This window comes from Diorhabda sublineata, chromosome 7, assembly GCF_026230105.1.
Source record: "Diorhabda sublineata isolate icDioSubl1.1 chromosome 7, icDioSubl1.1, whole genome shotgun sequence".
Classification (NCBI taxonomy): domain Eukaryota; kingdom Metazoa; phylum Arthropoda; class Insecta; order Coleoptera; family Chrysomelidae; genus Diorhabda; species Diorhabda sublineata.
Window position 1 is genome coordinate 19,151,845 of NC_079480.1, and position 13,870 is coordinate 19,165,714.

Sequence of the window (13,870 nt, forward strand, 5' to 3'; positions counted from 1 at the left end):
CAAGTGAAAATCAAGCCTCAAAAACCACAAACACTTTTCAGTACAATATTTAGAGCAATTGGGAATTTCTTTCAGTTTGCAAAAAAGTATTTCTTGTGACAGAGTTGCAAGATTAATTAGTCTATTAGTCATAAGAGGCAAAAACCGCAGATCAGAGGTTAGAGAAACCCACTATGAGACCAAGAATAAACAAAACTTGGATGCAGCACTCAGTATTGCAACAATGTATGAAATGTACCAAATCGAACATCCTGAATTGGAAGATAAAGTCAAATATAGTTTTTACTCTAGGTATTTTAAAGAAACCTACAGCTTATCATTTGGACGGCGACACAGTTGATGTACACTACCAGAGTGAGTATTTCAAATCCTAACTGAGAGACAAATTCTTAAACGAAAACGTTAAACGTACTGTAGCAGTTGAGCAAATAGTTCACCAGCGCAGAGCTAAGAAGTATTAGCACAAACAACAAAACATGACTTAAAACAAGGATGAAAAAACTTTGTTTTGACTACATGTAAAACCTTCCGCTACCAAACTAGTATTCTACATGCGTCAGCTCTAGCTGAATGTCTTTTGTGCTCATGATATGAAGAGAAATAAAGCAAGCATGTACATTTTTCATGGAGGTGAGTCCAAAATATCACCAGAAGAGGTGTGCTCTATGTTATTGCGCTATTTACAATATAATGTTCCTGGTGGACAATTCTCTTCAATGATGGCCCGTCAGGGCAAACCAAAAACCAAAGTGTCGTGCGTTTTCTCATGAATCTGTGTGATATGGGTGTTCACGCCAGAATTAATTCAAAACTCATGAAAACTGGCAACGCTGTCCGACCAACCGACTACTGAGCGAATGGAAGAAATGAGATAATATAATAAGTTCTGTTGTTAAAGCTATGTAAAAATTTTCTTACAAATAAATGTTAATGTGAACGTGTTAATAATAACTATAATACAAAAAATGGTCCTTCGAGCCGGATTATAAACAAAACCAGTGAAAATTCGCAATAAACAATATATTATTAACAACTATAACCCAAAAACAATTTACCACGTGCTGCAAGCAACTATCAACGAGTGCAAAGTGATCGACCAAACAAGTAGTCGATACAATATCACGGCGACCAGACATCAACTCAACTGGCCGACTAGTTCAATTGCAAGAATCAGGCAGTTCGACCGAAATCAGAGTGAGTTTGTTCCAAATTATTTATTTCCGAATTTTTCTTTCCATTTGCGATTTCAAAGCTTCTCTGTTTGTGCTTGAACAATTTGACAATATAAAATGGCAGAACTTGGCAAACTAATAAAGAAAAGAGGTGTAATTAAAGCTCAGTTAACTATTTTCACAAAAGCGGTAAATGAATTTGCAACTATATCTAATTTAAGCCAAACAGAAGTTACAAAATTAAAAGATAGGTTACGTGATGCCGAAAATTATCTTGACGAATTCAAATCATATCAATTAGAAATAGAGTTACAGGATGATATAAATTTAGATGAGCAATTAATCGAACGAGAGAGATTTGAAAATTCATATTATGATGCAATCGCTGTTGCTAAAAACATTTTACAAAGCTACAATAATCACGATAATGATACAAATCTTAGCGTGATTTCAGACAAAGCTTGTTGTAAAAACGAGGGTATAAAGCTTCCGGATATATCACTTCCTAAATTCAGTGGAAACTTTGAAGATTGGTTAGAATTCAGGGACACATATAAAAGCCTTATTCATGATAGTAAGAAATTAGATAATATTCAAAAATTTTATTACTTGCGAAGTGCACTAGGAGGAACAGCAGCGGCGTCCATTTCCAAAATCAAATATACGGCCGACAATTATGAAGTGGCATGGGCCACAATTTCAAAAAGATTTGACAATACTAAAAAATTAATATATGAACATATTAGAGCTATTTTTTCATTAGAAAATATACAAAAACCGACAGCTGAAAAACTACAAAATTTAGCTGACGATATTCACAAACATTTGGGATCTATTGAACAATTGGGGCAAAATATAACTAATTGGGATCCTCTACTAATTTTTTGGATTACTAATAAATTAGATACTAGCTCAAACCTTGAATGGGAAAGGGAAAATAGAGATCAGGAAGAATTGCCAAAGTTAGATAAATTCCTACAATTTTTACAAAAACGTTCCAATTTTCTTAATATGTTAGAATCAAAGAACAGTCTCAGTTTAAATAAATCAGATTCAAAATTTAGTAATGAGGAAAATAAATTCAATAAACAAAGTAGAGTAAGGTCATTGACCTCAAGTACATATACATGCTCCTATTGCAAGAAAGAGCATTCAATATATCGTTGTGCAGAGTTTCTCGGATTAACAATAACACAAAAAAAAGATTTTGTCAAAAAATCAAATCTTTGCCATAACTGTTTGCGTTCGGGTCACTCTGTCAAACAGTGTAAATTAGGGCCTTGCAAAGTGTGTAAAGCTTGGCACAATACAATTTTGCATGAAAAACTCGAGATAGCGGACAACGCGAGCTCAAGTTCCGCAGCACTAAGCAGTGGCGTAGTGGTACCAGCGGCGGGGCAGGTGCTATTATCTACCGCCTGTTTACTCATTTCAGACAATTTCAATAATTTTCACAAAGCAAGAGCGTTATTAGATTGTGGTTCTCAAACTTCCTTTATAACGGAGGATTTGCAAAAGCGTTTGAATATTGCGACACATAAAACAGATCTTTCAATTTTCGGAATTTCAAACAATATTTCAAAGGTCAGTAAAAGGTGTAAGGTTTCATTTAAATCTATACATACCAATTTTAAAGCGCATGGCAATTGTTATATTCTAAAAGAGATTACAAGTGTGATGCCGTGTTGTCGAATCAACACGCAATCTTGGGCGATTCCAGGTGATCTAAAGCTAGCTGATCCACAATTCAATATTCCCGGACCAGTAGACATGCTCATTGGCGCGGACCTATTTTGGACAATTTTAAGCAATAACAAAATTTCGTTAGGAAAAAATATGCCGCTATTAATTGATACAGTGCTAGGTTGGGTTGTATCTGGGCAAATAAGTACTAACAACGTTGAAAAGGCTTCTTGTAATTTAAGTATAAACCAGGAATTATTAAATTCAATAGCCAAATTTTGGGAAATCGAGGAAATATCTAGCACGCGACAACTTTCTCCAGATGAACAATTTTGCGAGGACAATTTCATCAAAACTACTACCAGAGACGCGAACGGACGTTTTACAGTCACTATACCTTTGAAGCAACAACCTTCTAGTTTAGGTGAGTCGAAAGCTCAAGCCGAAAAACGTTTCTATGCATTAGAACGAAAATTCAGGAGAGATCCAATGCTGCACAGCAGATATATACAATTTATGAACGAGTATAAAGAGCTAGGCCATATGACAATTTGTAACGGCAATGATTCAAGCTTCGAATATTTCATGCCGCATCACGGAGTTTTGAGAGAAGAGAGTTTGACCACAAAACTACGGGTAGTTTTCGATGCATCAGCGCCCTCTAGCAACGGTCTATCCTTCAACAATATTCAAGTCATTGGACCCGTTTTACAAGACGATTTACTATCAATAGTCTTAAGGTTTAGGAAATATAACTATGTAGTTTCGGCAGACATAGTTAAAATGTACCGGCAAATTTCAATAACGCCCGAGCAAAGGCATTTGCAAAAAATTGTATGGCGCGAAAATCCGAGTGATAACCTGGAAGTCTACCAGCTAAATACCGTTACATACGGGCAAGCCTCTGCCAGTTATCTTGCAATACGCTGTTTAGCTAAACTCGCTGAGGATATTCAAGAAATGAACCCGGAAATAGCCGAAATCATTAAGCACGACTTTTATGTAGATGACCTGTTAACAGGTGCACCTACACTTGAGCATGCGCAATACATATGTAAAGCGATAAGTGACACTCTTAAATCGGGATGTTTCGCACTCCGAAAATGGTGCTCTAACGACACCAACGCGCTCAAAAATATAAGTTCAAATGATTTAAAATCCGATATACTAGAATTTGCGCATGATGGCAAAACAAAAACATTAGGCTTGATATGGGTTTGCAATAACGACAAGCTTCAATATAAAATTCATACCAATCCTATAGGTACAAAGGTCACAAAACGCACAATTTTATCTACTATATCAAAAATATTCGACATCCTTGGTTTACTAAGCCCATGTACTATTATCGCAAAAATGATAATGCAAAAATTATGGGAAAATAAATTAGCTTGGGATGACGCTATTCCAAAAGCTATATCTGAAAATTGGGTAAGGTTGGAGAAGGAGCTTCTTATTTTGAACGATCTTGAGTTAAACAGACAAGCCATTTGCAAGAATGCTGTTGAATTACAACTGCATGGTTTCGCTGACGCTTCGGAAAAGGCTTACGGAGCCTGTGTTTATTTGAGAAGTATTGATTCCGATCAAAAGGTTCATGTATCCCTGTTATGCGCCAAAGCAAAGGTGGCACCTATAAAAACAATACCAATCCCGCGGTTGGAATTATGCGCAGCATTGCTTCTAGCCCGCCTAACAGATAAAGCTAAAACTGCTTTGAAAATTCAATTCAAATCTTTCACACTTTGGTCGGACTCAACTATAACTCTAGCTTGGGTGCGCACAAGCCCGAATCTGCTAAAAACATTCACGGCCCATAGAGTGGCAGAAATTCAGTCTCTCACTAAACACGCCGATTGGAGGCACATCCCCACCCACGATAATCCAGCAGATATTGCTTCAAGGGGAATATATCCTAGTCAAATTTTAAACTCTGATTTGTGGTGGCGCGGCCCTACTTGGCTAGCTAAGGACCCAAGTTTTTGGCCCAATGACAAGCTGGAGGTGCTTCATGATTTACCTGAACTTAAATCCAGTCTTCTGACCAATGTTGCGCCCCCTACTCTGAGTTTTCCCTTTGAACGTTTTTCAAATTTCTCAAGAATGCAACGAACAATGGCATACATTTTACGATTTAAGGATAATTGTCTTCAGAGAAATCGCAGAAGAGGCGGTTCTCTTACAGTACAGGAGTTAAGTGATTCTCTAAAATGTCTCATTCGAATTTGTCAATCTCAATCGTATTCTACCGAAATTGAAACATTGAAAAATAACAAGCCTTTGAGCTCCCATAGTAATCTATTAAGTCTTAGTCCCTTTCTAGAACCCGATGGTTTGCTACGCGTAGGAGGGCGACTAAAACATTCAAATTACTCCTTTGGCAAAAGGCATCCAATTTTGATCAATTCAAAGCATCATTTTTCAAAGCTACTATTTTTACAAGAACATGAACGCCTATTGCATGGCGGCCCTCAGCTGCTCTTAAGCACTATAAGAGAAAATTACTGGGTTATATCCGGTAGAAATCTTGCACGAAAGACTGTTAAGAATTGTGTGAAATGCTTCAAATTCAATGCTAAAACCATACAGCCAATTATGGCCAACTTACCGCGCGATAGAACTAATCCTTCTAGTGCATTTTCAATAGTGGGAGTTGATTACGCGGGGCCATTTATGATTAACGATAAGAAAGGTAGAGGTTGTCGTTTAAGTAAATGTTATATTGGCGTATTTATTTGTTTATCAACTAAAGCAGTCCATTTGGAATTGATTTCTAGCCTTTCTTCAGAATCATTTATTCAGGCGCTATATCGTTTTGTCTCTAGACGAGGCAAACCATCAAAAATATTGTCCGACAATGGAACAAGCTTCGTCGGGGCACAGCGAGAGCTAAAGGATTTTCTAAAACATGGCAGCAACACTATAATCGAGAAATGTAGCTCTCAGAATATAGAGTGGAGTTTTATACCACCCTACTCTCCTCATTTCGGAGGTTTGTGGGAAGCAGCTGTCAAAAGCGTAAAGCATCATTTAAGGCGCGTTTTGACCCAAGTTCATTTATCATTTGAAGAATTTGCCACAGTTCTCGCACAAATCGAGGCGATTTTGAATTCGCGTCCTTTATGCCCACTGAGCTCTGATCCCAACGATTTTGGACCTCTTACCCCAGCTCACTTCTTGATTGGAAGACCAATAATTGCAGCACCTGATCAAGATGTCACCGACATAAAAATGAATCGACTTTCCAGATTTCAGCTCGTACAACAATTAGCACAGCACTTCTGGAACAGATGGAAATCTGAGTACATTGCGGAGCTCCAAAGACGCACCAAATGGAAGTCCAACCAAGGCCATCTAGTAGAAGATTCTCTCGTTTTAGTGAAAGGCGAGAACACTATGCCCACTCAGTGGTTATTAGGTAGAATCAGCAAGCTCCATAGAGGCCCTGACGGTATCGCTAGGGTCGCTTCTATAAGAACTCCCTCTGGAGAAATCATCAAAAGAAGCTTTCAAAAAATCTGCCCCCTTCCAGTTGACCTTTGAAAGCCATCCTTATGCTTTCAACGCGGGGAGTATGTTCACGCCAGAATTAATTCAAAACTCATGAAAACTGGCAACGCTGTCCGACCAACCGACTACTGAGCGAATGGAAGAAATGAGATAATATAATAAGTTCTGTTGTTAAAGCTATGTAAAAATTTTCTTACAAATAAATGTTAATGTGAACGTGTTAATAATAACTATAATACAATGGGAATGTTTGAATCGGTGACCCATTACTTTCCAGTAAAGGGACATCCATTTTAAGCCTGTGACCGTTATTTCGGCCGTATAAAACGTCTTTGCGAAAATCGGACAGTGTACATTACAGAACAGTATGAGGAAACCAGTGACATGACATACAGTTTCAATTCGTGGTTTATTATAAAAAAAAATATAAGCTGAAATGAAACACATGGAAAGGAAAACAAAATCCCTTTAAAAGTCTCCACTTACAAGGAATTTCAGTACAATAAAGCTCGTCAAGGTAAAGTTGTGGTTAAAGCCTTTATTGAGGGAATTGTAACTTCAAAGTTTACCTTGAAGAAATAAAGTGCTGAACAGTACCAACAAATGAAAAGAAGATTGATGACTTGAAGAAGCTCACCAAATATCCCACAGAGTATGGATCTTTTTACTATAAAAGCGCAGGGTAATGTTGGCAAGGTGTACGAAGATGGGTAGTGCCATAGATAGAAAAAGATTAGTAAAAGTTAGAAATTTAATAAAAGTTGTTTATTAGTATGTTTTGTAGTGTTTATAATAATAAATTTGAGTTTATATTATTGGGTTTTTATTATTAAACATCCTAATTAGACTATAAAAAATTCAATATTGCTAAAAAATGGGCATGAAGGCGTATTTTACTGCAGAAACTCGTTAAGTGAAACATTTTTTTACCTTTTTTTAAGACATATAATCATCAAATTCCATTATTTCTGAAAGGGTATTAAGTATTACTCTGATTTTTTAAAAGTAAAAATCTACATCAAGACAACAGATACTTAATAAGTTTTTCTTCGTTTTCCGAAAATTTGAAAGTGCAGTTAACGGGTTTCTAAAATAAACGATTCATTTACTAATTAGCTTGTATACAGTTAATGGCAAATATATATAATGGAAAACTTTGGAAAAAGTTCTCGCTAGATCTTCGGAGCACCGTGAAATTATTGAACAGATTCATTATTTAATAAACAATTTATTTTATACAAAAATCCACAAAATGAGATCGAATCTTAATTATAAATACCGAATTTTCAAATAAAATAAGATCCTTATAAAAAGTGGATCTTGTATTTAGATAATTAGTAAATATCATATCCTTTACAACCAGCTTGCAGTAAATCAACGACAAAATGAAGAAGTGAGCAATTACAAATATTTAGAAAATATAAATGATAAAAAGACGGCTAGAGCATCGTTTATTGAAATGTTTCTGAAATCCGCTGGTATTTCGACATGTGTAACAATTACCAAAAAGAAATTGATTACCCTTATCAAAATATTGTAGGTCAGGTTTATGACGAGTTGTATGGCCATTCACTCTTGGGTAGTAATAATTCATTCCGTATAAAATGTGTATATGAAGTAATTGAAAACCACCCTATGTTCATTAACTACAAACATAGTAAATACCTTGATTTTTTCGTCAGCTACAAACAAGGAATATCCGTTGATTCTTTCTGCTATACAAATCAATAATCTCAATTTTTAATAATAAATTCATAGCTCGACGTGGTAAAATAACTAGTGCAGACATTCAAGCACAAAATGGTGTCCGAATTTTTTAATGCAGCTCCGATTTTCTTGAAAATTTAGAATTAAGCTCATCTTACCCTTCTACATGGTCGCAGGGTGTGCAAATTGTTTTTAAGGGGTGAAAACCATCCCTTATCAAAAAATACCTATATTAAAGTTTTTCCTACTTTTTTTCAATTCAAATGTTTCTCGTTTATGCAGCATAAATATCTTAAGATATTGTATAATGAAAAAATATATATATTTTGAAGTATCAACCCTTAAAAACGTTTAAAAACTACCTTTCTGATGAAAATAATATTGGCAAAAATCTTTTAACGATTTATAACATTGCAATTTCATTTTTACTGTGAAAAATTCATAGCATTTTTAATAAAAATTAATTAAAATTAAAAAATACCCTTTTGCAGAGAATGAAATAAAAATTAATTTAATGATTGTCAACTTTTAGTTGAGTTTTAGTAATTTTTGATTGTTTATACCCTATCAACCCTTAAGAACCACTCCTTTAATAAAAAATTGAAAAAAAAATTTGATTTTGAATTCTTTCGGTATTTAAGTGTATTTTCCAAATACGAAGTGATTTTTCATTCTCTACACCCTGACACCCGTTAAGAACCACCCTTTTACCAAAAATACAATAAATAAATACAATAAAAAAGCTTTATATGTCATTTTTTACTTTAAATTTGCCGATATTTCGATTTCTGGGGTTATTTTGGGTGAAAAATTTTCCACCCCCGAAAGAAAAATTTTCCACCCCCTAAAATTTGTTGTTACCGATCTAACACTAATAATTAAAAGATGCATTTTAGTTTTTTTTATAATACTCCTCAATATTTTAATGTTCCAAACAGCCTGCAGCCTGGTGAAACACTTCCAAACTATTTTTGTTGTATACTCGAATTTATTGGTTCCATAATAAAAGCTTTATCAGATGTTTTAGTCGTGGTATTTTCATATCCTGGCACAAAGTTTAATAATAACACTTATTTTAGAATAACCGAGTGAATAACTGTCGTATTTACTTTGTATCATATGTTCAGTGTTTATTTTATACCTATGACGTCAAGCAATATGGCGGCCTTACTGAAATGTTTAAACTACCTACAAAATTTTTGAATTTTCAATAACTTTTTTCCCTATAACTATTGATCAAAGAATAAAAAAAAGTTGTATATAAACTCTCCAAACCATGCAAATACCCTAATGCAGTTAAGAATTATGGTATTTAAAATGCAGTGTTGCTGCACATTTTTTAATTAAAAAAAATTAATTTTATTAGCAAAATGGAAATTTAGATTGAAAAATCGACCTTTTTCAAGATTTTTGTGCAAAGTAAATAGTTTACCGAAAAATGAGTTTGTTCCATTAGTTAAAAGTGCTCTGTATATTAATTAATATTAAGAAGCAGTATGTGTGTATTTATTGTAAATATATATGTATGTGTGTGCCTTGTAGAAATTATAATGTGAAAATAATATTTTGACTTTTCATTTCTCTCCAATAAACCTCCCATCACCTTTTGAAGATAAATTTTTACAATGATTTGATGACATTTTAAATCCTGAACTACTATTCAATATTACCAAACAATTTAGGGCACAGAGCAAACGAAACAAAAAGTATTTAGACTCATTCAACTCCATGAGAAAATAAATCACATTCTTTAGGTCAAAAATGTCAGTGAAAGTACAATTTAATCTCCTCTATAGAAATATTGAAAATCACTCGAATCATATTTTCGTTTTGTACGAGTACGTGTATTCGTCCCCTCTGGAATTCCTAATTTCAACTCACAAAATTTCATTATATTCCTCGAATTTCCCAACTGGACATCGTTCATCTGATGATGATGTTCCATTTCATTAAATTCCAATCAAAAAATTTGTAATGCAGTTTAAAAATCAGAATTGGAGCTTAGCAAGAAGAAAATTTTAGTAGCCTACAGATGTACTTTGTAAAACTTATATTTATTCATTTCGTTTAAGTCATAAATGTAAGAAAACTATATAAAATATCAATAAAGTATTTAAAGATGTCGAAGATTTCGTTTTTCGAGGCATCAATAAAATACGTGAAGGAAATTACTTGTCATATTTTTAACTGTGAATGTTAATTATTCCTTGAATGCATTTATAAAGGTATACTTTCACATAACCTCACAACTCCATACTCCAGTCGAAAAATTAAAAATACATTTTCAAATTAATCATAATTTATATGAAAAATTCACTCTTGGAACTCTCTTGGAACACTCTTGGAACACAATTTCCGATTCTTCATTGGATGCTTTATGTCAAAATTTTCACCCCTATTCTACCTACATCTATTCCTAGATAGACGCTGCGCCATGGCTATTTTAAATACAAAAAACTCGAACAACATGAGATACACGCTGCTCTGTAGAAATTGGTCAGAATCGCAGCTGCGCATGCTCTGAAATGCGATCGCAGCACTGTCGCTGATACGATGCTTGCTACTCAAGTTTTGAGATATGGCAACTCTGATGGAACTATATCCAATCTGACACTGCCATACAGATACATAGACAATTCATCTTGATCAAAAAATGGAGTAGAATTTGGATATGATTTTCTATGATTTTCCATGTGGATTGAACCAACAATAATAATCTGATCGACTCGATAAGTCTTTTGATAATGAAGCACTTCCTCGTGCTGCCGATGAACTCGATTCGTATTTTGATAATGAAGCACCTCCTCGAGCTGCTGATCAACTCGATTCGTTTTTTGATAAGGAAGCACCTCCTCGAGCTGCCTATCAATTCGATTCGTCTTTTGATAATGAAGCACCACCTCGAGCTGCCGATCAACTCGATTCGTCTTTTGACAATGAAGCACCTCCTCGAGCTGCCGATCAACTCGATTCGTCTTTTGCTAATGAAGCACCTCCTTGAGCTGCCGATCAACTCGATTCGTCTTTTGATAATTAAACACCACCTCGAGCTGCCTATCAACTCCATTCGTCTTTTAATAATGAAGCACCTCCTCGAGCTGCCGATCAACTCGATTCGTCTTTTGATAATGAAGCACCTCCTCGAGCTGCCATCAACTCAATTCGTCTTTTGATAATGAAGCACCTCCTTGAGCTGCCGATTAACTCGATTCGTCTTTTGATAATGAAGCACCTCCTCGAGCTGCCGATCAATTCGATTCGTCTTTTGATAATGAAGCACCACTTCGAGCTGCCGTGTGTAGCTGGTTTTCTAAATATAAACATATTTGGGCATTAGTTCCACTCGCATACAATAAATCAATATTGTTATTTATCTCAGTCATAATTTCTTAAATAAGCAAAGAAAAAACCAACATAATTAATCTCCGATTTTGGCCCAAATCTTTGTACGAAGTTTCTTTATTCTTCTGTTATTCTTATCTATCCCAGCTCTCCCAAAATTGAGTGGAAGTTTTAATAAGTCTATAAAGTTGAAAGTCCCCGAAGCACTTGCTAGAATACTTTTATTTTCAGCCAAACTTATAGTACAGCAATTGTTTCAACAACTTCGTAGCAGTTTCAAATAATGCAAAGATATTTCATTCATTAATTGAGATCTTTTTCCAGGAACACTCTAAGGTGCATCTAAAAGTATATTGCCAAAAGATTCTAGTAGAAGTGATGGACTATCTTCTTTAGTTCTAGATGAAGACTGTGATAGCTTGATAAACTTTAGCTTTGGCCCCGAAATTTGTGTTGTGAAACTTTTCTTGGAGTTTTATCAATAGCAACAATAATAATTTTATTTTCCTTAAATTCGGCTATATGTTTAGTTTTATTTCCTGGTGAAGCACATAAATCAATCATAACGGAAACTAGTTTGGAATTGAGAGCTCTGACACAAAAAATGAATGGTAGATTTTTAGTAAAATATCACCTGTTGGTTGTATATTTTCATTTATAGCAGGACATCCATATATTGTCTATGATTTCCTACTGTGACACAATTAGATTGTATATTTTTTGTTGAAAATAGATGATGACGTTGCATTTTTATTTCACCATTTCCAATATGTATTTTAGATATACTTTCATAAACCGTTTGTAGTCCTTTTTTCATATTTACTAATATCTTTGTTAAGCTGACATCCTGCAACAATTCCCAACACTCCGGGTGCATATATGTGAGCTCCTCTCAGTACCGCCGAAGCACATTTTGTGCTACTATAACTTGTTTCTCATGTTTTATAATTTCTTCACACAAAGTTTTTTTCGATAATGGTAAGATAATGATGGACATATATTTTGGTTTCTTTTAGAAACTGTCTAAGAATATGGAACATATTTTGTTGGTTATTTTGTACGAAGCCATATTAGAATAAACATTAAATCTTCATTCGAAATTTTATTGTCTTTATTCAATTCAACTAACAAACTATTCATTAGTTTATGATTGAAGTTTTCATTGAATGGAGAAGTGTCAAAAATATTTGTTTGCGTTGGATAGCGCATAATTTAACAAACGTTCAAAAAAAGCTCTTGTCTATTGGTGGAAAGACTAACCAAATACCTCAATTCTGAATGGTACATCAGTATTTCTTCGCCAGAAGTGTTCGAAAAAATTGCGGAAACCCATCGCAGAAGACGAATCATTCTCCACCACGATAATGTGAACTCTCACACATAATTTCAAACAAAAACGTTTTTGAAGAATTAAAACATCGAATTGATAGATCATCTGTCGGTCAGTTCTTGTTTGGCACCCAATGAAATCTTCTTAGTCTTGTAGATCAAAAATAAATTTCGTGTTCAACGTTTTTCTTCACTTGAAAAAGAAGTTGATGCTTTCGAATCACATGTTTTGAAAGTTAAGGTTCAAACACATGCAAAAGTGTATATAATGGTTATGGAAACGCGCCTCAGACAGTGTATTTGTGAGTGGTGTAAGCAGTCTTTTCAACCATGTTAAATATTGCATTGTACTTTCAATGTCATACTGATGACATTAACGCTAATTTTTCTGCTTGTTGTATGTATTAACTTTTTTTGAAAAAATGTTTAACAATTAACATGTTACCTAGTTTAATTTTCTTTAATCATAAATTTACTGCAAAATCGGATTAAAATCGAGACTAAAGTGTTAGAAACATGATTACGAGACAGAATCTCCTCCCGCTTTCCTACAACGCTTCGTTTATTTTTTAAGCAAAACTTGAATTCATTAAGATCGCTGAAAGCTTCTCAAAAAATAATCATTTTGAAAGGAACGAAATAATTGTAGGTTGAGCGCATTTTTAATTCTAACAGTATACAAAATTGAAAAATGAGTTTTGAATGCTATTAATTCACTATTTGATTTATGTTTCCAAATTTCTTTTGTATTATCACTATTTAATAAGTTCATAAGTTAATTGTTTAGTGCTATTCAAATTGCTCATTATACTCACAAAACAATGCATTGAATAAGTACTCAAAATGGATCGTGTATTATTTTGTTCGTTTTGAGATGAAACAAACGGTAAATTTTTAAATGAGTATTATACTAAAAAGTTCGTATGCTGGCAAAGAAAAAACACAAATTTGATTCTATTATTCAATTTAGATGCCTTCAAGGGTGCTACAATAATTATAGGCCTAACCTAACCTAACCAAACTGCTGCCAATTGAGTATCCTCTTGAGGTTTGTGAACAGGAGGAAATCGCTGGAACTTAAACCTGGTGAATACTGTGGATGCAGAAGTCTTTCCAAGCTCACCTCA

General features: G+C 34.3%; 1 protein-coding gene across 1 annotated transcript; it reads left to right on the forward strand.

Moving 5' to 3' along the window:
• The first annotated feature begins 1,289 nt into the window (after positions 1 to 1,289).
• On the forward strand, positions 1,290 to 11,073 carry LOC130447085 (uncharacterized). The gene is made up of 3 exons (XM_056783742.1): positions 1,290 to 1,746; positions 3,001 to 6,306; positions 10,823 to 11,073. Exons 1-3 carry the CDS (start codon positions 1,290 to 1,292, stop codon positions 11,071 to 11,073), a joined length of 4,014 nt encoding a protein of 1,337 aa, XP_056639720.1.
• Positions 11,074 to 13,870: the final 2,797 nt, after the last annotated feature.

Bases quoted from the DNA above. Each gene is read 5' to 3' on its own strand.
- LOC130447085 (XM_056783742.1), top strand. From the start codon at position 1,290: ATGGCAGAACTTGGCAAACTAATAAAGAAAAGAGGTGTAATTAAAGCT. The intron at 1,747-3,000 runs GTAAGAAATTAG...AAATTTCGTTAG, and splicing joins TAAAAGCCTTATTCATGATA to GAAAAAATATGCCGCTATTA. The intron at 6,307-10,822 runs GTATCGCTAGGG...TTGATAATGAAG, and splicing joins GCTCCATAGAGGCCCTGACG to CACTTCCTCGTGCTGCCGAT.